The following is a 23,544-nucleotide window of genomic DNA, read 5'->3' as shown; positions in this document are numbered from 1 at the left end:
GTATTAATTCGCTTCCCTACTCACTACATAGTGCACTACATATTAAATGAAATTATGTTTCTAAGGCCAGATAAGGAACAAACTACAAACTGCAGGCCTGCAGGTTATGTCTTGATGTAAATAACGATCATAAATCAGTTTGTGCGTGAACAAGACGTTATTCCATTTATTCCAGAACCTGCATAGTGCACTACAGAAGGAGCAGGGTGTTATTTGAGACACTACATCACACACTAGGGGTTGGCGTTTGTTGATGACGTCCGCTTTGATCAGTAGTTTAAACCCGTTTCTAAACACGGACAGCTTTTGCTTCGGTTTGCTTTTGTGGCTGTAATAATGAATAAAAAAGGAAACGTATCGTGGGTGAAACCGTCTGAGCCCTCATTTCTGCGGAAATTCAAAAACGACGTCGGTTATAAAGAGGGACCCACCGTTGAAACAAAGGTATCTAGCCATTAGCATGTATTTGTCAGTGTTTCCATAGCAGGGCTGGTGTGTTATGTAGCATAGCCCCCATAAATACATGAAACATGATTTTTCTACGTTTAAAACATGCTTTTAAACAATCAAGAGCGTGCCAGGGACAATGTCTTGTGTTATACACGGCATCTTTTCAGACAGTCTTACATGAGAATTAGCTTAAGGCAGACAGATTTTTAAATATTTATATATATTTTATGGAAAACGGTGTTTTACAGTGTAAACAAAAATACTGAAACAAACTATTGTGAAGGACAATTTACCTCAGTTTATTAAAATTAGTACATTTCTAATCACTGGGAATCACTCTAACCATAGGAAGCTGCAATAAATAATTTATTAATTTTATTAAGACAGCTGTTTTTATTGATAAGCTTTGAACACTTTAATGCACCCACTCTAGGTTCAGGTTTTAATTTGTGATTGTCTCATTAAAGAAACAACAGATGCCGACAGGAGACGAGGACAGCGGGGAGAGTGACAAAGAGGATGAAATGCCACAAATTGTGGTTCTAAATAAAGGAGACCTGAGTGCCGAAGAGGTGAAGAATATCAAACAAGACACTAAAGATTCCCAGAAAGGTAAACATTTATATTTGTGTCACACTTAATATGCATGAGCAGAACCACTCATTTTATGTTTAATATGATGCAGTTATACCAAGCCTGATATGCTGATACCAAGTTATACTTGTTCAAACTAAAGGAGAATACTTTGCCATTTCTACAGTGCATATACAAATAAACAAATCAATAAAATTTAAAGGATTTCGTGTTAGTTTTAAAGGGGAAGTATACCATTTATTCACAAATGTCCATGAGCTGTGTGACAGTCACTCATCCAGTGTTTCTTCTGAAATTAAAGTGAATAATAGCAAGTTTGTCCATGTAATATTATACTAGAAATTAAGAGAGGTCAATTGTTGGTGTTGGGTCAAACATATCACTCCAGTCCATCCCAGCGGTAATGGATAGCACTTCATCAAAACAGAGAATGCTGTTCCAGACCAATACTGGGGGCTTTATACACTGGGAACTGACACTTTGCATTGGGCATTGTGATTCAGAGTTCATGTGTTGCTGCTCCAGAGTGTCCAGCTTTATTAGTAGTGCTTTTCTATGGATATTACAGGTTTTGTAGATAAATGTAAGGTAATATACGAGAAGTCTGTGGGCAGTTATTTACCAGTTAATCACAGGTGGCATACTTCACTAAAATACTCTTGCTTCTTCAACAGATGAGGAAGCTTCTGCTGATGGGAAAATCATATTTAAGAAACCTGTTAAACGCTCCTCTGATAAGTTTGAAGGTATTACAGCTAGCTCCAGCAAGAAGAACAAGATTGAGAATAAGGAAACAAAGAAGGAAACAAAATCTGGAGTGAAAGTGAAGAACAGAAGCCTACTGTCCTTTGGTGGTGATGATGATGAGGAGGAAGACTGATCTAAACTGACCTAGGAAGTTTCTTGAAAGTATTAAAGCACTGAAATTAGCATATAACAAAATATAACGTGCAGACACCAACCCTTATCTGGTCAACATTTAAGGTTGTGATGGTATGGTGGAACTTTTTTAAACTGATAAAGTTACGTTTTTAAAATGACAATATTATAAAGGTTTTTGGACACCAGTTTTCCTGAGTTGACCTTTATCAGTAATGTACATGATTCATAAAATATAGACGTCACTGTTAATATTAAATTATAAGAATTTTAAATGTGATTATTAGCCATTTGTTCATTTCTTTCTGCTAATGTGGGTCATTTTCACACCATGAGGAACAAATGAAATGTCAGTGACCGAAATAATAATAACAATAGAATCCCATATCCCTAAAATAGCCACATTTGATATTTAAGGTATTTTGTCATATTTGCGACACTGAAAAGGTAAAAGTACATATTTAACAGGAACACCAGAGGGCTTTTAGTAAATTAATGTATTGCAGAGACTGTGTGCTGCCCTATACTCTCAAACTTTTCTGCCAGAAGCAGAGATACATACCAGTATAGCTTCTATGAGGAAGCTGTATTTGCTTTTTAAATGTGATTTGTTCTCAAAAGTTGAGATTCATTAGAAGTCTTTTTTTTTTTTTAAATAAATAAATTTGGTACTTATCTCAAGGTCCCTACTGTGTTTGTCCATCCATCCATCCATCGCTTATCCGGGTCGCAGGGGAAGCCACTGCTTCCAGCTCCTCCAGGGGTATACCGAGGAGTTCCCAGACCAGTCGAGACATGTAGTCTCTCCAGTGTGTTCTTGGTCTGCCCTGGGGCCTCCTCCCCATTGGACATGCCCGGAACACCTCACCAGGAAGGCGTCCAGGAGGCATCCAGACCAGATGCCTGAACCACCTCAACTGGCTCCTCTCGACGTGGAGGAGCAGCGGCTCCACTCCGAGTCTCTCCCGGATGTCCGAGCTCCTAACCCTGTCTCTAAGGGAGAGTCCAGACACCCGAAGAAAACTCATTTCAGCCGCTTGTACCCGCGATCTCGTTCCGTTCTTTCGGTCACTACCCAAAGCTCGTGACCATAGGTGAGGGTTGGGACGTAGATTGAATGGTAAATCGAGAGCTTTGCTTTTCTGCTCAGCTCTCTTCACCACAACGGACCAGTACAGAGCCCGCATTACTGCTGACACTGCACCGATCCGCCTGTCAATCTCCTGCTCCATCTTTCTCTCACTCGTGAACAAGACCCTGAGGTATTTAAACTCCTCCACTTGAGGCAGGATCTCACTTCCAACCTGGAGAGAGCACTCCACCCTTTTCCGACTTAGTACCTTGGACTTGGAGGTGCTGATCCTCATCCCTACCGCTTCACACTTGGCTGCAAACTGGCCCAGCAAGAGCTGGAGGTCCTGGCTTGATGAAGCCAACAAGACCACATCATCCGCAAAAAGCAGACATGGAATCCTGAGACTATCAAACTGGACACCTTCCGCTACTTGGCTACGCCTAGAAATTCTGTCCATAAAAGTTATGAACAGAACCAGTGACAAGGGGCAGCCCTGACGGAGTCCAACTCTGACTGGAAACCAGCCGGACTTACTGCCAGCCATACGAACCAGACTCCTGCTCTGTTTATACAGGGACTGGATGGCTCGTAGCAAAGAGCCCAGTACCCCATACTCCCCAAGCACCCGCTTTCAGTTACTATAAAGAATGATTCTCAGTACTGTGTAAAGCATTTATGCCATCTCTGTGTAAACTTTATTTAACAATCAGCTAGACAATGTGATAAAGACTAACATTAAACATGTCAGAGACAATACAACAATTAAGCTTAAAATGTGAAGTCTGAGGACCGGAAACTACTGACTTTGACCATGATCCACATCTGCTGATACAAAGCAACAGAGCAAAATCTGCACTCCTTCTGGTTCAAGTTATAATGAAACAGAAAACAATTCTTGCTTCACAGTAGACAAAGGTGTATGAAATGACATACAAAACCTAGTAAAGAATGTAAAATAAATCTGAAGGGTGTTTCAAATCAGGATTACATTAGGCATTAAAACTAAAGGAAACAAAGTACGCTAAAAGAAATTACAGTCATTAGCCAATTGTTTGTTGATTTGTGCGCACTAGTTTTTGGAAAGTTATCCAACAACAAATAAGACGCTACAATTAATCTTTCACATTTTAAAAAGTGATTATTTCATAGCAAGCAATATTTTGACATGCATAACTCAAGACGGATTCACTGGCTCTCAATACATTTAACCACAGCTAAATTCCCTTGCTTCCTAATATTATGTGCAGAAGGCAAATCGACAGAAATCAGTCCCATTTATGTGGAACAGAGACACGATATACAATCATCTACAACAGAAATAGACTAAAGAGGGCAATCAGCAAAGCAACCCCCCCCCCCCCCAAATACTTTTTGGAATCTGCTTTTGAACCAAGAGACCATTAAAGGCATCTTTACATGTTTTTTGTGTTGACTCTTTTTTCCTGTGAAAATATTTGCCCTATTTTACATCCCTCTCAACCTTTGCTAGAGTAACAAAAAAAAGTTAGTGTAACTGGCAGTGTCTAACACTGGAGTAGTAAAGTATTATGATTAAAAGTAAATGTAAAGGCTCCTTTAAATAAAATACATGAAAAAGTAATCAAGGCCCTTAAAAATTGTAAAAGTATTAAAAAGGTTAGAAATATTCTACTACATCAATATTTCAACGCTGGTTTCACAGAGATCTCAGAACAGAGTGATGGGTCAGTATTAAATCTATTTCAAAATCTTTGTCCAGAGGGGAAAACGTTGGTAATGAACAACATAATGGTCCCCAAAAGTTTTGTGTATGTGTGTGTTAGGCTTTCACCAATGAGTGTATCAGCAGCATACTGTTCCTGCCTTCTGCAGATCTTGATAAAACGTGACCGTCAGTGGCTCTGACCATCTGCTGGACAAAAGCATCATTTGGCAGCTTTACTTTGGAAGGTTAAGAAGGGGGAGAGAAGAGGAGAGGAAAAAAAAAGAAAAAAAAAAAAGAAGATATGACACGTTTGGTAGTGGTGATTTGGAGGGGGGGGGGGTTAAAGGTGAAATTAACTTTCATAAACCAGTAATTAGGACCCTCCACAAGAGGGCAGTCAAAGAAACAAAACAAAAAAGGCAACAGTAGATATCAGGTATGGCTTCATGCACCTTCCAGATGATATCTGTTGATTCTTCATATTCTTAGTGAAGTGATATTAACAAAGCTACATCTTTACACCACTGCTTGACCTGTTCAAAACTAAACCCTGAGAGAACCCCAGCCTCAAGTCCAGGAGTAGTATTTGCACCAAAGACGATGTAACGGCTGGAGTAAAGGGTTTCAGAAATGGAGGGTGTTAAGGAGAAGTGAGAGAGACAAGGCTACCCATAGGAGGGAAAGCAGAGGTGCTGGTGGTCTTGGTGGTGAAGCCACCCTGAGTGTAGTTTTCTGTGAGGCTCTTAGAGGTGTTCTGGATGGCTCTGCATGCAGGAGATCATGTCCTGAACTGGCTTTCCCTCAAAGCAGATCTGATAAACTGCAGTGAACAAGGGGAACCTAGGACAAAAAGCAAAGTTTATATATAAAGTTCACACACTGATTTTAAGTATTTACGGCTTAATTGTGTGCATGGCACAATGTTTGTGAACAACCAGCATTTCTTCTGAAATCAAACTTATGCATTTATTTAACCCCCTTTGCTGCAGCAATTGTCTCCTCAAAGGTTGTATGTCAAATTTGGCAGTGAGCATTGCAACCTTTGGCTCATGCGCATCTGCTTCAGAGCATCCATTTTCATTAAATAATTTTCTATGGAGATTATACATGCTGTGTGTTCAGTAGCCGAATTCACTAATTATATTAGGTGACTACAAACGTTTGGTCATTGTTTGGTTCAGTGTACACCAAGCAGAGACAAATTAGTGACAAATAAGTCTTATACAACAAAGCCCTGCTGAAAGAAGCATGAACTTTCATTCATTCAAATTTTTTTTTCTTTCCTCCCTTAATAAAAACTACATTTGGTGGCAAACACTTTCACAGCCCATCAAAAGTCTCAAGTAACTGATTTATTTTTTACAATCAAACAATGATTTTAAGGCAAGTTTGGGTTATTTGTGTTGTGTTTTGGCCTCCTCCTACTATGTGTTATAGCTCACATTAACAGCACACTTAACCAAAGACCTTATAAATGACTTAACATAAAAGATTTAAAGACAGAAGCAAGCACCACAACATTTAAAATGCACTTTTAAAATATCTACTAATTGTCATGAGTTCACACTGAGAAAATACATGTTCCACCTCACATGCTAACGGACAAACCAACCTAGGAAAACCCTGGGGGCTGAATTAACAAGCTCTGATTAGATCGGCTGATCCAAAAAATGATGGACAGGTTACTCCCCTAAGTACTCCTTCTTGGTCTCTGTTCTGCAGCATTCCCCTTCTTACTAAACTCAGCTCTCATTCAAAGATAATAAACTGAAGATCTCTTTCTGGACACTATATATCAGGGCACTAAATCATAATAATACATTTTCTATTGGGTTTCCTCCCACGGTCCAAAAACACATGTTGGTAGGTGGATTGGTGACTCAAGTGTCCATAGGTGTGAGTGAATGTGTGTATGTGTTGCCCTGTGAAGGACTGGCGCCCCCTCCAGGGTGTTTTCCTGCCATGCGCCCAATGACTCCAGGTAGGCTCTGGACCCACTGTGACCCTGAACTGGATAAGCAGTTACAGATAATGAATGAATGAATTTCTATTGGGATTTTGCTTCCAACTAAGCTGTCATCCACCAAATAAATTTATTTCCTGATAGCATTAGCCTCTCACATCACATGAGAGTTTAAATAAACTGATCAATTTGCTTGACTATTTGAACGCCACAAAATACACCTAATAAAACTGCCAACCCAAGGTAAATATTTTTGACCTATCCAATATTTAACCAAGGAAATACTATTTGTAAACATAAAAATTTCAAAGTGTATTCAGGTGCACTCACTTTTCCACTAGACCCTTCTGCTTGAGAATATGGTAAACTTCAGCAGAGGTTAGGGGTCCTTGTAACTTCTGACCATTCAGCATCTCATTCTCCAGATCTTCGATACTCTTAAAAAGAGCACAATTTCATAATATCACTCATCAATCAGCACTTTTATATAAAAATATTTAACATGTACGATTTATGTGAAACGTCCAATACACATCATCATACGACAGGACACAGCTGAGTATTTCTGACCTTGCCAGTGGTAACAAAGGCCTCTGCCACGCGACGGTTGCGTCCACCATAGCAAGTGGTGATGAGGTCAGCTACTCCACAACTTTCCAAAAAAGTGGCAGAGGACACTGAACCATTTTTACTGAAGAGCTTAGCAAAAGCTATCATCTCCATCAGCCCCAGTCTGATCACAGCCGCTTTGGTATTGTCTCCACAATGAAGGCCATCACAGAAACCAGCACCCACTGCCACTATATTCTGGGAAAAAATTAGGAGTTTCAGAAGTAGAAAGGAAGTGTCTGGAATATAACTGCACAGTTCTATAACCAGGAACAAAAGGACCAAGTCTTCATACTCTTTAATACAATGTAATCATAGCAAGCACCAGCTGAATTAAAATAAAACGGTTTATTCCAAATTGATCAAATAGATCTATGGCCCAATTCAATGCATAGTAAAGAACAGAATGCCTCTGGAGCTTCAAGTGCACTCTTCCAGCTTTAATTTAAAATACTGATGTAAGATGGACTTCTAAAAGATACTCTGTAGACAATCTGTATTTAGTTTTACATTTCAATGGGTTCTTCAACAGAGTGAATCACATAGGCTTAAGCTCAGATGCCTTGCTTTTAAAGCCCTGCTTGCTTAGTTTCTCTTGGGAAAGCAGCCAATGAGACATGACTTATATTTACTTTCAAGGCTCCACACAGCTCTACCGTGTCAGCATCATCCACAACAGTGATGCGGAAGTTGGGTGTCTGAAGAAGCTCTTTGAAAAGTAGTCCATTCTCCAACACCTTGCTCCCTGTAGATGTGCAAAAACAACCATATCAAGTACTTTTCTGTTATATATGTTGCCTGCCTAGATGCAAGCTGTCAGACTGTTTATGTGGACCATGATTCATTTCATAGGGAGGTCCACACTTGTATATGTTAAGGGTGGAGGTGACTTTTTACTTTCGTTTTGAATGATGGACTCATTTTGCTCACTGTTTGTGGGCACTGGGGTCCATTTTATCCAATGTGTTCACCTCTGATTTAAAAACATTTGTGGGCATTTTAATCTTAAAATTATCATGCGAGACTTCTCACATTTCAGTAGTGATTTATACACATGTACATTGTGCAAAAGTGAAAAGCGGATTATACCTGGACACAGTGTTGTGCCAGCGTTCTATTTTTTTCCATTGTATTATTATGACTGCTGAGAATGTAAGAGAGTGCAATTTAGGTATTCAAGTACCTGGATCAGCTACTACTCAGTACTTGTACTTGGTAACCAAGGTTGTTCTCTTACCAATAGTGGTTTCACAGAACTTTTCAGCTGCTACTTCATTGGCAATATTGGCCCCCATTAGAACACTGACATCAATGCCCATCTTCTCCCTGATGATATCAGAGATGAGTTTCAACCCCTCTGGTCCTTCATCAACACCCTAAAGAGAATAAGAAATAGAAAAGTGCAGCTGGTCAGTAGAACATCTTGGAGAAGCTCTCAGCCTAATGAGTCATGAAATAAGGAGGAGAGAGGAAAAAATAAAAAAGCGTGACAACAGGGGGAAGGAAAACATAGAATAAAACGAAACCGCACCACCAATAGCACAGGATGACTGAAAAATACACAAATGAGAACAAAGTAAACTTAGTGATTAAACACTGAACACAGCTAGAAACGAAAGCAAAACTAGGGCTAAAAAATATACAGCAAATGTCAGTCTGCCAGAAGCCCACACTTGACTCAAATTATGCTAACATATGGTGCATTTTCAATGAGCCACACAAATACAGACATATGCTCCTCTGTTTTGATCGTGAATCATAATATTTTTGGAGCATAGAGGAGAAATATAAAAGAGAGACAAACTAAAAAGTAGTGTTGATATTAATATAGAATGTGCAAGGCAACAAAATGAAGATGAGGTAACATCACAGAATTTAATTAATACATGCAGCCTTATGGCACGCCCATGACACAAACCATTACATGACGAATTGATGATTATTACTTACAGCCAATGAAAGCCCAAAGTCATTATCTCAGAAAAGTAGAAACATCAACATAAAACACCTGCAGATGTTTCCTAAGCCTTTAAAATGGTTCCTTAGTCTGGTTCAGTAGGCATCACAATCATGGGGAAGACTGAGGACTTTACAGATGTCCAGAAGTCACCCTTCTGCTTTATCCAAGCATATTAATGGAAAGTTGAGTGGAAGCAAAAAGTGTGGTAGAAAAAGGTGCACAAGTAACAGAGAACAGAAAAGGCCATTCAAAAATCTGAGGGATATTAACAAGGAGTGGACTGCTGCTGGAGTCAGTGCTTCAAGAGCCACCACACACAGATGTGTCCAGGACACAGGCTACAACTGTCACACTCCTGGTGTCAAGCCACTCATGACCCAGAGACAACGCCAGGAGCGTCTTACCTGGGCCAAGGAGAAAAAGGACTAGACTGTTGCTCAGTGTCCAAAGTCTTGTTTTCAGTAAACGTTACATTTAATTTGGAAATCAATGTCCCAGAGTCTGGAGGAAGAATGGAGCGGGACACAGTCCAAGCAGCTTGAGGTCTAGTTTGATGTTTCCACAATCAGTGATGGCTTGGGGAGCCCATGTCATCTGCTGGTGTTGGTCCACTGTGTTATATCAAGTCCAAAGTCAGCACAGCAGTCTACAAGGAAATTTTAGAGCACTTCATGCTTCCCTCTGCTGACAAGCCTTATGGAGATGCACATTTCATTTTCCTGCAGGACTTGGTACCTGTCCACACTGCCAAAAGTACCAATGCCTAGTTTAATAACCACAGTATGACTGTGCTTGACTGGCCAACAAACTCACCTGACGTAAATCCCATAGAGAGTCGACGGGGTATTGTCAAGAGGAAGAGTCCCAAACATGCAGACGATTTCTGTATTAAAAATCATTTTTTAAATTGGTCTTATATAATATTCTAACTTTCTGAAATAATGACTTTTGGGTTTTCATTGGCTGTAAGCTATAATCACCAACATTAAAAGAAATAAACACTTGAAATAAATAACTCTGTTAGTAATGAATCTATATGAGTTTCACTTTTGAATGGATTTACTGAAAATCCAAACTTATTTTTATAAAATTTTGGATTATACTGTAATATATTAAAGATGCACCAGGGTGTTTTTCCTAATGTGCATGAGACATCTGCTGCTTCCTGTGCACATTTAAGTTCAAAGAAAATGGTGTCTGGTGTGTCTGGACAGTACATTGAGAGTCACTGATCCTACAGCTTGCTTTAGATCTGTTAGAGGTGAGATGAAAACAGGTATTCCATGTCAAATTTAGGCAAATATCTTAAGATTTTCTGTTGCACCAATACATCCAAACAGAAAACAACATCTGATACAGGGTATCTTTAAAACCTTACTTTAATGAGAGTAATTCCACGAGCCTTATGAGAAACACAGCCTGCCATCTCATCACACAGCTTTCTGATAAACTGATGAGGCACCACAAAGACCAGCAAGTCTGCTCCTTCAGCGGCGTCTTTCAGCTGAGGCACTGCAACCTGCAGACAGATGGAGTGCCATTAAGAAGGTTACATCCTAATACTAATACTGTAAACTATATCCTATTACAGCATATATTGATCAGTAGTACTCAGAGGGCTCAGTTACACTTCATTTTATTGAATTATAGAACAGTTTAAAGTAGCAGAAACATTTAAAAAACACTGTGCACTTACCACATTTTCTGGAAGTTTGTAACCTGGGAGGTATTTGATGTTTTCATGGTCTGTATTAATGATGTCAGTAAGCTTCCTTCCATTTACATTTTCCTCATACACCCACATCTTGACTGTGGTGGCAAAGCGCTGCAGTTTCTGTGCATTGTTGCCAATGATCCTTGCAATGGCAGAGCCCCTACATTATTATAGAAAATCTACATTATTTTATGTAAGCCAACACATTTAATTCTTTAAAGGGAATACTATGTAACATTTACATGTAACATGTAACAATTTCAGGTTGTGATGATATACGTGTAATGTCTTTTGATAAAGAGGACAGAGCCTCAGTCGTTGTTATGCAGGGTTCAGCACTGCAAAAAACAGCACTATGTAACTTTTGGAAGAGGGTAGGAAACCAATCCCCTTGCTTCCCCAAATATTACCTAGTGTTCCTTTAATCTTTATGATGATGCAAGTGATTTGTTACAATAGATGTTACTGCTTCACATATTTCCACTACACTGACAGTAATAATCAAAACGTATTAGTAGTAGTACTGTGTAACCGTTTATCATTTAAGGATAGAGTAGTTCTGAACCTGTAAATACAGGTGTTTGTCACATATGTATTTAAAACTGAAACTCGTGATGGTACCGACCAAAAATATATACACATCATACAGCCATATAGTTTAGTGTTGCATACATTTTGTCTATTAATTCAACTCAAACACAGTGCACATCGCTGTACATGTTAAACGTTTTCTGCAGCTAGGGTTAGGGTTTACTGGCGAGTGAGCAGTGCACTGTTAGAGAAGGTGTGGTCAATATATCCAACCAATATCAGCTCGGTTTAGAGGGTAAAGCAATAAGAAATGTATTACTTAGTCCATGTTTGCGCTTATTTTTACCGAGTAAATGCATGTTCTCCAGTTCTAGATACTGAAGTTATTCTCAGCTGTATGAGCTGTAGCCTGTAACTTATGACATGAAAGGGACTTTGTCGGAATAATGTCGTGTACTCACCAGTTTCCTGACCCTACGATGCACACTTTCAACGGTACAGCCATAGCAGATACTTCCTGCTAACCAGAGGAATGATAAAGTAGCTGCAGGGCTCAGGACCCGCTTTTCACTCCTGAGAGGGTGGGATTGAATGTGTGCGGCCACTTTTACTCTCGTCATCAACGAGCCCCAGGAAAAGGATGTAGGGGATTGTAGTTTTTTCGATTTTGTAGTTGTGACGTGTTATTAATATAAAAATGGCATAAATGTAAACTATTGTATTACACAATGATTGTGCCTCCAAAAAACTAAAATGTTTTCCACTGTTACTATTATTTAGGAAATTCCAAATTTGAAAAACCTACATGGATATACTGGGGAAAAATGTAAATGTGACGTGCATTCATTGCCGTTGTATAAAGTAAAACAAGTTTTTCCTCTGCATTTAACCCATATGTAGCAGTAAACACACACATGCAGTACTATGTTATGTACAGTTTGGTGGCGCCTCACTCAAGGTCACATTAGCTGTGGATGTTGTAGAGAGTGCTCCTCATTCACAACTGCCACCTTCATTTTCTGCCTGTTGGGTTAGATACAAACTAAAACACACTACAGAATGATAAGACTACAAAATTCAAAGTGAAATTTACTAACATTAATAATGGCTTTGTGTATATTTAAACATTGTTACGATGTGTATTCCTGTTTATGCTGTAGTATTTGTGTGTGTCATTAACAATATTGTCTTGAAGCTAGCTTTTATTGGTGCTTTCAGTAAATTTAATCAAATAATATTTACATGAAGGGGATTTCAGAGAAAAATGAGGTAATGTAACTCTTTGTATTGTAGGATTTGGGGTTTGTTTGATTTAAAGTTTGTAGAAGAAAAATGTTTGCAACGTCTTCCTTTTATTCATCGTATTCATTTAAAAGCCTTTGACCAGCACATCCACTTTAATGTGAATATCTACACTTTTGGTCATCTTCCACATAAGGTTATAGAGTTGTACGCAAACATTTGGTCACCCTTAGTCAAATTATATATTTTGTTGTTTTTCAAAGTGAACAGATTTTAACACCCGTCTCCATGCCCAGGTTTATCACATCAGCTGACAGTTGCCTGTGTTGGTTGCCACCATGCCATGTGATGTGGGGAGGGAGGTGGACATCCCACATGCCCAGAGAACAAAACCAGTTATGCTATCTTATGACTCCTGCCCTGATGGCTGAGGCACTGGGAATCTCCCTATGAAAAGACTAACATTAAGACTGCTGGGCCACACAGAAGCCCCACCTGTATTTTAGTGTTACTTTTGTGACTAAATCACAATTAAGGTTGACCCACACATTTAGTAGGTGAATTGGCGACTGAGAAGTGTCTATAGGTGTGGGTGTGTGTTGCCCTGTGAAGGACTATGGCTTTAATTCAATAAGCTAAAAAGATTCAAACTTTGTCTTCAGAGCTGAGGACATCCTCTGAGGTTGTGTTAGTGTAGTAGGAGGAGGGGGAGGAGCTGAGCTCCTCACACACACACACACACTGAGCGCTCTAAACAGTCTCACACCATCAGCCTCTTCTCTTCATCTCTGGCTCTCTCCTCTGCTGCCTTGCTGTTTTATGGTTTAAATGGCGGTGTTTGTGTCGGGTCTCCTCCTGGACTGAGTGCGAGTTATGGAAAGAACGTGTGGAGGAGTGTCGCGTTGCGGGAGCAGCAGGACCGCGACGGTGGAGCGGGGGAAGTCCTCACCGAGGCCGGAGAACAGCGCGCTGAGAGCGGGCAGCAGCTCCCCGAGCCCCGGGCGAGGAGGCGGGGCTCCGTCCCACAGCCACAGGCGACACTTAGAGGGAATTCTCAACAAATACACCAATTTACTGCAAGGCTGGCAGAACAGGTAGCCAATTCTTTTCTCTGGCGGGTTTTCACTTTGCTTGAGTCAACTTTTACAGCAGTTTAGCCTCAGTGTTTTTCATGTTTTCCCGTCAACCTTGATTTCAATCTATTTTCTCATCTCGCTCATCGTCTGAACACCCCATCCATCTTATTCGTTTTCCTGTTCTTACGGCTCTGAATTTACATATGCCCGTCCTGAATATAAGCTAGCTATAAAGTAAACAGTTTTATTTAGTTTCATGTCCACTCCTCCCTACACAAACACGCCTAACTTGCCCACTGAATTCCCCTCAGTGTTTAGAGATTCGTGACTGAAGTGAACGTGTATTTGTGGGTTTCCTACTGCACAGCCTTTCTACATGATTCCCTGTTGATGCTGTTAGCACGTCATGTATTTAAGGGTTTCCTTCCAAAACGCATTCATATTATTATTTCTTTTCTGATTTCCCATGATGTACGTTGGCTTTGGGTTCTACACATGTACAAGAAACATTAGTTTTATATTATGGTTAATACTCTCTTTATTAGATACAGCGACCTTCTCGTATATTTCAGCTGATATTCATCAAATATTTTTATTATCAAAGTTGGAGCACAGTGCTACGTTTATAAATGCACAGTATAATTTCACATACTGCACTGCATTAAATCCTTGTAAACACAACTCTGCTCTCAAGAAAAACAACATGCAGCTGGTCAGTGTTTACAATAGGTTTTATCCATAATACCGTAGTGTAACAATATGATATTATAATTTTTCCCACTGCTATCCTCATATATTTCTGCCATTTGTCATTTTTTGGGGAGTAACAGTTCTATCATAGGCTGAATACATCCAAGTGCAAACCTTCCGATGGCCAAGATATTTAGTGGAGGACACCTACTACATGTACATTCAAATGTCTGACATGCACAAGCCTCCAGCCTCCCATTCATAGTGGTGTGGTTTGTTGTTCTTTGTGAAGGTGGGGATTTCATGGCTCTGCATACTGCATGAGTGAATGCAGCACAGCCCTAGTTACGCTCCTTTCATCTGGGACAGACTATGACTCATCTGTGATAGGAAATCCCTCACCCCCTTAATGTTCTCTCCCTGCCGCTGCCTTGCCTCGCAATCGATAGGGAAAGCAGCCAGCCATATAATGAGCCCAAAGATCAGCGAGTTATACGCTCACTGCACTGTCTCCCAAATGCCCCACACACAACACACATTCACCCATACACCACTCTGGATGTGTGGGTGTGGGTGTGTGTATGTGTGAGAGAGAGAGAGAGAGAGGGAGAGAGGGAGAAAACTTGTAGCACTGTGACCTGGAAAAGATGAAATGAGATTTATACAGAAGGAAATCAAAAACGGAATGGAAAATATTGTAAGTCATTACATCAACTAACCCTTGGGATTTGTTTGGTAATAATCCATTCTCTGCAGGAATGCTGGATTGTGAGTATTGGAAAAAATCTGTTCCAATCCTGTCACAATGAAACGAAGGAGTAGAGTGTTGGAGGAGATTCTGCTTAGCTTTCTAGTGTATCTTTATTATAAATGAGGTGTTTGATTCAGTTAAAATTGTGAAGCATCAGTTTTTAAAGGAGAGGTTGTGTTCAGGATTGACTGATGAAGTGTCAGCTTTGGAAATGAAATTAAATGTGTGTATATATATATATATATATGCAATCAATTGAAGCTCGCTTTGGAAACATGTTTCGTGTCACTCAACAGCTGTGCAGTGTCTGTGCTCTGTGACCCAGACCCTCCACTGATGTGAGTGTCCCTGGCACATGACAGGACACATTATGACTTGACACCTCAATTCAAGTTCCTCATTCAATTTCAGATATGCGAAGATGCCTGTCTTTATTTACTTTATTGCATTCAGTTAATTTCAGAATGGCTCCGAACAGCATGACACACTTTGTGTTTGGTGTGTTTAAAGTTCATTGATTCATTAGCCTATTTAACTATTGACAAGGGGGATTTGACTTGGTTATTTCCATTTATTTTCTGCTTTAATCTGGTATAAAGTACGTATTAATCTCTGACCTGATGATGCTTGTTGCATTATAAAACCCAAGAGAAACAATCTAGTTTTTAAGAGCTGCCACTGATGATTGGCCCTTTTTATGTCATCAAAGTGCAGCTAGAAACTGTGGAACATGGTTCACTGGTAATGAAGGCAAGAGCTTCACAGTCTTAAAATGACCCTGGATCAGCTAAGAAATGTTTACAAACAGATATTTCTTTTTTTTTAAGCTTTGAACCAGTGCTAATGTAAACTAATATTGCATCAAGTAGCATTGTGTGAACTGCATTCCAAATGAAAACACACTTCTAGCTGCATTGATTTTTAAACAATATCAAACAGGCCCGTTGGTTGTGTTTGTGACACTCTATGGAACATTGTTATCAGTAAACTGAGTGTGTTTGAGATTAGTGTACAACTCAACACAGCTGTGTGTGTGTGTGTGTAATGATTTAGACATGCAGTTTAAAGGTACATTCGCCTCATAGCTCCAGTGGAAAAGTAAAAACACAAACTTTGGACACCAGACCTCTTTTGATCAGTTCATTACATTTAATGTGAAAGGGAATGTGTACAGAAATTGTTATTTTTAGTACAAATCCTGTAAGTGGCCTGAGGGACGTTGGTTAAAACCACCCGTATAACATATTCACAAGTCCAGATTTGTTGACTTTCACTTTTCCTCTCTGTATACATCACACCAGGGACCTGTATCACTACCTATCCTGGTACCTACCACAGGTTTCATTGTTAAAGGGTGCATATACAGGGTAAACATTTGTGAGCTCATGTGTCAATGTTTTTGGTGACTGCTTTCTGAACATTTTTAATCCCTTAGAATTAACCAAACCGTTTTTGTTACTGTGGCTTTTATTGACTCTTATTTGTTTGCATACATAAATCATAGCTTTACAAATTAAATTGTATCTCTAAAAGAGCATTTCTATTGGTCCATTCATAATGACATTTTTACACAATGTGATGAATAGCTGCTGTTTACAAATGATGTAGCAAACTAAATATTGACAAAAATGGAGATGCATGTTTTTCCTTGGACAGCAACAATATGTAAATGTCCTCTGTTCTAATAGGCTGCCCTGTATTGTGAATTATAAATGAATGGTGCTAAATCTTTGGCTATTTTGGTTTATCTGAAATCACAAAAACGAAAATAATAATAATAAAAAAATGTTTTTTACTGCTTAGTTGCCATATATGGACTTTGTAGACTGGGAAGTGAATGGAAACTGTAACTAGTGGAAAAGAACTTTATACCCCCTCCTTTCTCTCCTTCACTTTCTCTCTCTTGCGTCCTGCAGATATTTTGTGCTGGATCCGGAGCTCGGCCAGCTGCAGTACCACTTAAATGAGCAGAGTAAGAACCAAAAGCCTCGAGGCTTCTTGCCTCTGATTGGTTCTTCGGTGGTCCAGAGTGATGAGTTTCCCTTCATGTTCACGGTCTATGCTGCTAACGGAGAGCTCTTCAAACTGAGAGGTAAACGAATGAATGCCTGATCATTCTCTTCTCCGTATGACTGCTTCTCATCCTGTTTATTTTCTGCTGTCTTTTTTTCCTCTCTCACAGAAGCACTCTATCCTCTTGGTCCTTGTCATCTTCACTTTTCTCTACTCTGATACTTCCCTCTTTGTGCCACCAGATCAGATTTCTTTACCTGATGTCATTCATTCTCTTTCTTCACTGCTCTTGTCCTTAGTCTTTTCTCTGTCTGCCATCTTCTAAGCACTGCTTCCTTTTATCAGCATGGATACCTGGGGCAAATCTTTTCCCTTTCAGCAGAACATATCCTTCTCTGTGTGCCTCTCCTTTCTTTCTTCTCTGCTACCAGCTGTGCACGTCCCCGCCTCTCTCTCTGTCTCTCAGCTTAAACAAGCCCCAGTTTCATCCCGTCTATTTTTCATTGTGTCTCGTCTTTCCTTCTCAATACACTGCATAATGCTCATTGTAATCCTCGACTTCTGATGTGGACTGCTTATAAACAAAAACAATGTACAATGAAAGGAATCTTAGATATATTGCTTGTTAAGAGCAGGGAAATTGCTCTCATGCTTTTAGTGCAACTTGGTGTAATATGAGTGCCTCGCTGCAGGGGTCAGTCACCACTCCACTCCCACTGTGGCTGTGTTCTGCAGTGACAATCTTCAGGTGCCATTTTTCTCATTTCACACTTTTCTGGTCTGACCCCAGGGTAGAGCAGAACCTTAAATTGAGTTTTTGTTTCACACAAGATTTAATATCTCACTGTCATCTTGAAGCTGGGAATAGTCACATTTACTGTAACTTCTATATTAATAACAAGGGAAGTTTTCTGTGTTTAGAATTCACTATACAAACATGGCAAATATGGTACATCATCAGTATTATGCTGCAGTACTGCACTGTTATGTTACTGAACAGAAATATAGATGCATACATAGTGTTAAAACTACACTAGTCTAATGTGAGTGCTTGTCCAACCTAGCTAGCTATTCTACTAGCTTTGTGCTTTATATCTGAGCAGGACTTGTGTAGTCCTATCCTGACAGGATTCATGTTGGATAAGTGATAAAAAAGTGACAGGCTTTCCAACATTTAAAAATGATTTCCACATTTTTCTCAATTTCAACATAAATAGATTTAAATTTATAAGGTGTAAACAAAGTCACCTGGTTTGTTTAAGGTGAAATGCCCCATTAGCTGAATCAGCTAATTTCACATCAAACTCTGATTGACTTGTTTACATCTCAGTAAAGAATTATGTACATATAGAAAAGTTAGAATAATATCAAGTTCCCTACAGTTTTGCAGTGATTCATTATCAGTTTGTCAGTTGCAGATTGATGCAGCGTTCCATTACAGACTTTATGTATTACTTTGCTACTGATATACAGTGTGTACACAAAGTAATATGTTAAACTTGGGCATCCTTGGCCAGATATCACTTTCTGACATTAAAAAAAAAAAAATTTAGTACTAAACACAGCCTCTGAATCTATTCAAATTCTAATGCAAATTTACTCTTCTTAATTAACATTAAAAAAATCAAAATCTTCAGTGTGGCCTGTGCAATTTTTTGGACTTAAGTATTGCAAAGCCTCAGTTTTTTTGTCATGGTCTCAGAACTATAGGGAGCTGTCAGCTAAAGCCAGTTTCCAAATTCTCAGCGTCTTCAAACCTTATGCTAACACTCCTATGAGGCAGGAGAAGGCTATAAGAAGTGTAGCCAAGCATTTTTAGATATTGGTTTCTAAAGTGCAAAATTTTATTAAGAAACGGCAGTTCAGGGGATTTGTGGAGGTCAAGATGAGATCTGAAAGACCAGCTTGTATGTTCTTAAAAAAGGCAAATCAGAACCCTCATATGACTGCCAAGAACCTGCAGAAAAGTTTTGCTGCGTCAGGAGCGGTGGTGCACTGTTTCACTGAGCAAATGGTGCTTGCACAAACATAATTAACATGGAAGACTCAAAAGAAGTGAACCTTACATTTAGCCTCATCCCAAATCAATGTTTTGAAGTAAGCTACAGCTTACTACATCTCGACAAACCACATGAGTATGTGCTGTGGGCCGAATAAAAGTTAAAATAGAAGTTGTGTTTGAAGATGATAAGAACACCTTGCCAACTGTGAAGCATGGGGGTGGATTTATCATGGATTTAAAAGGGTGGTGTTGCATCCAGTGGCATTGTGTTTTAGGGTTTATTAACTTCAAAGGCTGTTTACTTCTCTTTTTAAAAAATGACAATGTGTGCACAAGCATTCACTTACAGCTGAAAAAGTGTTAGTGATGATGCTGATATGTGTGCTGTGTATCTGTGCAGCATGTGATGCGTGTGAGCGGCAGCTGTGGATGACCCAGCTCCAGCTCTGTTCCCGACGCCATTCAGATAGCAGTGCCAAGGTAAAGTAGTTTATTACAGCGCCGTCTGCTCTGCTTCAGCTACTTCATGTTCCTCTCTCTGTCTCTCTTGTTGTTCCTCTCACTGTCTCTCTTCCTGTCTCTTGCTGACTCTGTTTCTCTATCTGTCTCTCTTAGTGTCCGATTTTGTCTCTATCTCTTGCTGCCTCTGTCTCTCTTGCTGTTTCTTCTCACCCAGTTTCCCCAGTTTCCTTTTCCTCTGACCTCTTTGTCAAATTGGCACACTGCCCTAACCATCTTGTGATTCAAGGGTACTTTCAAGGATATTCTCATTCTTTTCCTGTGCTGAATGTTGGACAGTTTGCTGAAGATGCACTTCTTCACGGCAGTTGAGATCTTGTCAGTTTTGCTGTGAACGACACTCTGAAGCACAGATAATAATCCTGTTTTGTTCACTGTGTCGTGTGTTCTTTTGAACTTAAGGGTTATAGAATTTGTAGCTGGTTGAATGTTGTACAAATACTAGCTTGTGCTTGAGTAAATAAATAAAAGTCGAACCACAGCCATGTGTGCACACTATAGAGTTAACTTATCACATTTTTAGGAATTTATTTTGTATTGTTTATTTTTTTATTTCAAATCCCAGAGAATAAAACATTTATATGATTGTGTAGAGTTTATCTATCAACTTCAATGAATATGTTTTTTTTATACTTTTCTGAATGAATATTTGAAGCTTCTGTTTAATATTATAGGTCAGGAGCCTATCAGGTGAAATTATTTAACCTCTGCAGAGTTAAACATTAATCAGTCCCTTTTCAATGTAGTAGATTATAGAGTTACACATTAAAAATGCCCTTTAACTGGAACAGTCCTGCCACATGTCAATCCAAATATTTGTTTACCAGCGTTCAGGGCTTGAAGGTGCTTTTACAGATGTTATTTACACTTCCTGAACTCACGAGTCCATGCTAAGGTGTTTATAGCAGGTCATCTCTTTCCTTATGCAGTTAATTCACTACATTTTATACATTAATATGTCTGAGAGAAATGCTGGTAGGTGTCAGCAGTGTAATTTTGAGACTGGAGGAGATCATACTGACTTTTTTTGGTAATAGCACATAAAAGTACCCCCTGCAAAATGTTCTGGCACCAACACACTCGCTGCCTAGTTAGATGATCATTGCAGAATTTAGTAATATTTCTGATTGCCCTGTTTAAACAAGCTTAAGATCCCACATTGTTTCAAGCTCTACTGACTGTAGTGGGTTGGCAGTTCTGTTCATCTGTCTGGCACCGACACTCATTCACCATTTTTTGTTCATATACAAGTACATTATGCAGTACTCATCAAAAATCAGAGAGCCATATATTCTTCATGATCTGAAAAAAATCCACCAAGTTTTTCTGTCCACTCTGAGAAAACAGCTCAACTCTGTGGGCCTGAAAAGACATGTAGCTGTTAAGAAGCCATTACTCAGAACAGGAAACATAAGAGAAAAAGAAAACAAAAGAAGGTATGTTTGGGATCACTTGGATTTGAGGATATAAGCATGTTCAAGACTAAATCTTGGAGGTGTTGAAGAATGTCCCTGTAGATTTTTTGGAGAAATTTAAAAGATTAAAATTGCCAAACTCGCTTGTTGAGACATGTATCTAGACTTTTTTCTGTTACAATTTTGCTGAAAAATTGGCGGATTTAACTGAAAATTGTATTTAATTGTGGTTTGGGTTTTATTTATTTATATTTACATAATACCTAATCGGTTTATGAATACTGGTTTGTTGCCTTCTGTACAGTTTAGGAACCACCCTCTCATGTCCCATCTCACTGATTTGTTCTGAAAAATTGCGATAGATGCCTAACTGCAGGAACACTGTGACGGTTCTAATAAAATGGCCTAAGTGTGTAGACAGTTTTATTAATAACCTGGAATTCTGTACAATTATTAATAAACCGACGACACCTAAAAGGTTGCTGCACAGCTTTGCTGAGACTTATTGTGAGGTGGTGTGATTATCTAATCTCAGGCTTATGTAACCATTTTTCTCACCTCAGATATAAGACACTGGCTCCTATACTGGACTGTTTGTTAGGCCTAGGTAACCCAGCTCCTTGAGCATGATTGCAGCATTTTTCATTTTTCAAACTCAAGCTTTTTCAGTGCATCATTATTTTGTGTTATACCATGTGAGTTCCTGATAATCCTATATACTCCTTAACCATTATGGAGATGGTTTTCTGTGCAGCAGTCTTCAAATTGTACAGTCATTTCTAGGCATATTTGTTCAGACTACAGCTTAGAGGCATTTCCACCAGCAAAACAGACTGATATATTGACTTTGGCATTGTTGCATAGAAAAGATGTGGAAAATATTGGAATGAATTGCACTAATGCACTAAATGTGATACTGTGGTTGTTTTTAGATTTTCCATTAGGAAAGGTCAGAGTGTGGTATCCCTGTCCCTTTTTCTGTAAAATAAATTGTAAGGATGTATTTTGAGCTGCGGTGGTGTCCCTTTGTTTCCAAGCTGCTCTCTGGGGAGCGTAATGCATTCCAGCACATTCTTTCTCTCTTCTCATATTCCTGGCTCATACTCTCCATGCTGCTGCCTCCCTACCTCCTGTCCTCCCTTAACTCCAATTGTCCCTGTGTGTGAGGCTGCTCTGTGGGGTCCTGTCGAGTGGAAGATGCAGTTGGGTGAAGGTCAAGGGCCTGTGTGTGTCCTCCAGAGGAATTGTCGGCCCTCTCACTCGAGCTGCTGCTGCTGCCGTCTTTTTCAGGGCTGCCGCACCACTTCCTCGGGCTCCTCGTCCTATTGCTCCGCTGACCGGACCCGCAGCTTCTCCTTACTCCCACATTCCGTCCCGCCCTACTCCTCCATCGCCACCCAGAGACCACAACCACCCCCGCATGGCCATGGGACCCCAAGTTCTATCATCACCATCACCCACCACAAATCCCCCACCACCAGCAACCGGGCCTGCAGCCACAACACTGCACACCTCCAACAGGTCAAAGAGGTAGGGCCAGGGTCAGTGGAAAGAGTGTGGCTAACTAACCAACAGCTTTAAAGTGATTTTTTGACAGTGAATTTGATTTTCATATTTGTGCTGTATTTATAGAAGTGCATTGCTTGGCAGAAAATTATCGCAGCACTTTTGAATCCTTAATTTTTTATTGTATTTTGTCAAGCAATCCTATGTTGTGTTAAAAATGAACAAGTTTCAGATTACTGAACCACTTGAAACCTGAGTCAAGGCAAGGGCACTATGATTTAGTCATGCAGTGTGTAACGTTGAAATTTCTGGAAAATAAGCTTCCATCATGTGAAAAACAGAATAGCCTCATAGCTCCAGTGCAAAATTAAAGAAGCAAACCTCAGAGGCTAGGCATGTTTTGGCTGATTGTCTGATTTGGAGAATGGGGGCATTTGTGCACATGTTATTTTTTTTAATGAATTACCACTTTCACAATAAGCTCTGCAGTATAGGGGCAATGGTCTGATAAGGCTGCTTTGTGTTAGCAGTAATGTTTTCAGTCTCACTTGTTCAGTTTTGGTGTATGTGTCATTATATGTCACTGTGTTTGTCTTCTTTATCTCCTTGTGTTAACCTGCTTTGTAAACTGCAGTTTTAGCTAAGACCTCTGTGGAACTTTTCAGCTCTTCAGATTCAGCTGGCCTGGGAGTGCTGTGTCAGCATCTAAAAGTCCCTATTCAGCAAAATGTCTGTGTCATCACATTGTTTTGACATTGTTGGCGCAATACTCCACATTTAGTGTTTTCTTTTTATGAGACTGGGACTCCAAGGCTCAGTGAATACATTCATTAGCTTTGACTAAAGCTACATTAAATTACAACAATATATC

At 39.6% G+C, this 23,544-nt stretch overlaps 3 protein-coding genes across 5 annotated transcripts in view; 2 read left to right on the top strand and 1 right to left on the bottom strand.

The window, feature by feature from the left end:
• Positions 1-250: 250 nt before the first annotated feature.
• Positions 251-2,590, top strand: kiaa1143 (KIAA1143 ortholog). The gene is made up of 3 exons (XM_066683750.1): positions 251-444; positions 918-1,062; positions 1,719-2,590. The coding sequence occupies exons 1-3, from the start codon at positions 337-339 to the stop codon at positions 1,922-1,924; spliced, it is 459 nt and encodes a 152-aa protein (XP_066539847.1). The 5' UTR covers positions 251-336; the 3' UTR covers positions 1,925-2,590.
• A 1,090-nt stretch (positions 2,591-3,680) lies between these two features.
• Positions 3,681-12,057, bottom strand: gpd1l (glycerol-3-phosphate dehydrogenase 1 like). The gene is made up of 8 exons (XM_066682823.1): positions 11,921-12,057; positions 10,911-11,088; positions 10,593-10,733; positions 8,492-8,630; positions 7,887-7,999; positions 7,216-7,452; positions 6,976-7,082; positions 3,681-5,522 (listed from the first exon to the last, which is right to left on the bottom strand). Exons 1-8 carry the CDS (start codon positions 11,962-11,964, stop codon positions 5,426-5,428), a joined length of 1,056 nt encoding a protein of 351 aa, XP_066538920.1. The 5' UTR covers positions 11,965-12,057; the 3' UTR covers positions 3,681-5,425.
• Positions 12,058-13,200: 1,143 nt separating this feature from the next.
• Positions 13,201-23,544, top strand: part of osbpl10b (oxysterol binding protein-like 10b) — a 51,827-nt gene continuing 41,483 nt past the window's right edge. For 2 of the 3 annotated variants that reach the window (XR_010804437.1, XM_066684108.1), the window contains exons 1-4: positions 13,201-13,795; positions 17,135-17,310; positions 19,634-19,713; positions 22,458-22,697. Coding sequence is in view for 2 of the 3 variants with exons in the window: in XM_066684108.1 (XP_066540205.1) it covers positions 13,575-13,795; positions 17,135-17,310; positions 19,634-19,713; positions 22,458-22,697 (717 nt within the window). In the remaining variant the exon portion in view is untranslated. The remainder of the gene's footprint in view (positions 13,796-17,134; positions 17,311-19,633; positions 19,714-22,457; positions 22,698-23,544) is intronic. The other variant, XM_066684109.1, reaches the window with a different exon arrangement.

Source organism: Hoplias malabaricus, chromosome 10 (genome assembly GCF_029633855.1).
Source record: "Hoplias malabaricus isolate fHopMal1 chromosome 10, fHopMal1.hap1, whole genome shotgun sequence".
Lineage (NCBI taxonomy): Eukaryota > Metazoa > Chordata > Actinopteri > Characiformes > Erythrinidae > Hoplias > Hoplias malabaricus.
The sequence above is the reverse complement of the archived record's forward strand: the minus strand, read 5'-3'. Positions and strand labels throughout refer to the sequence as shown.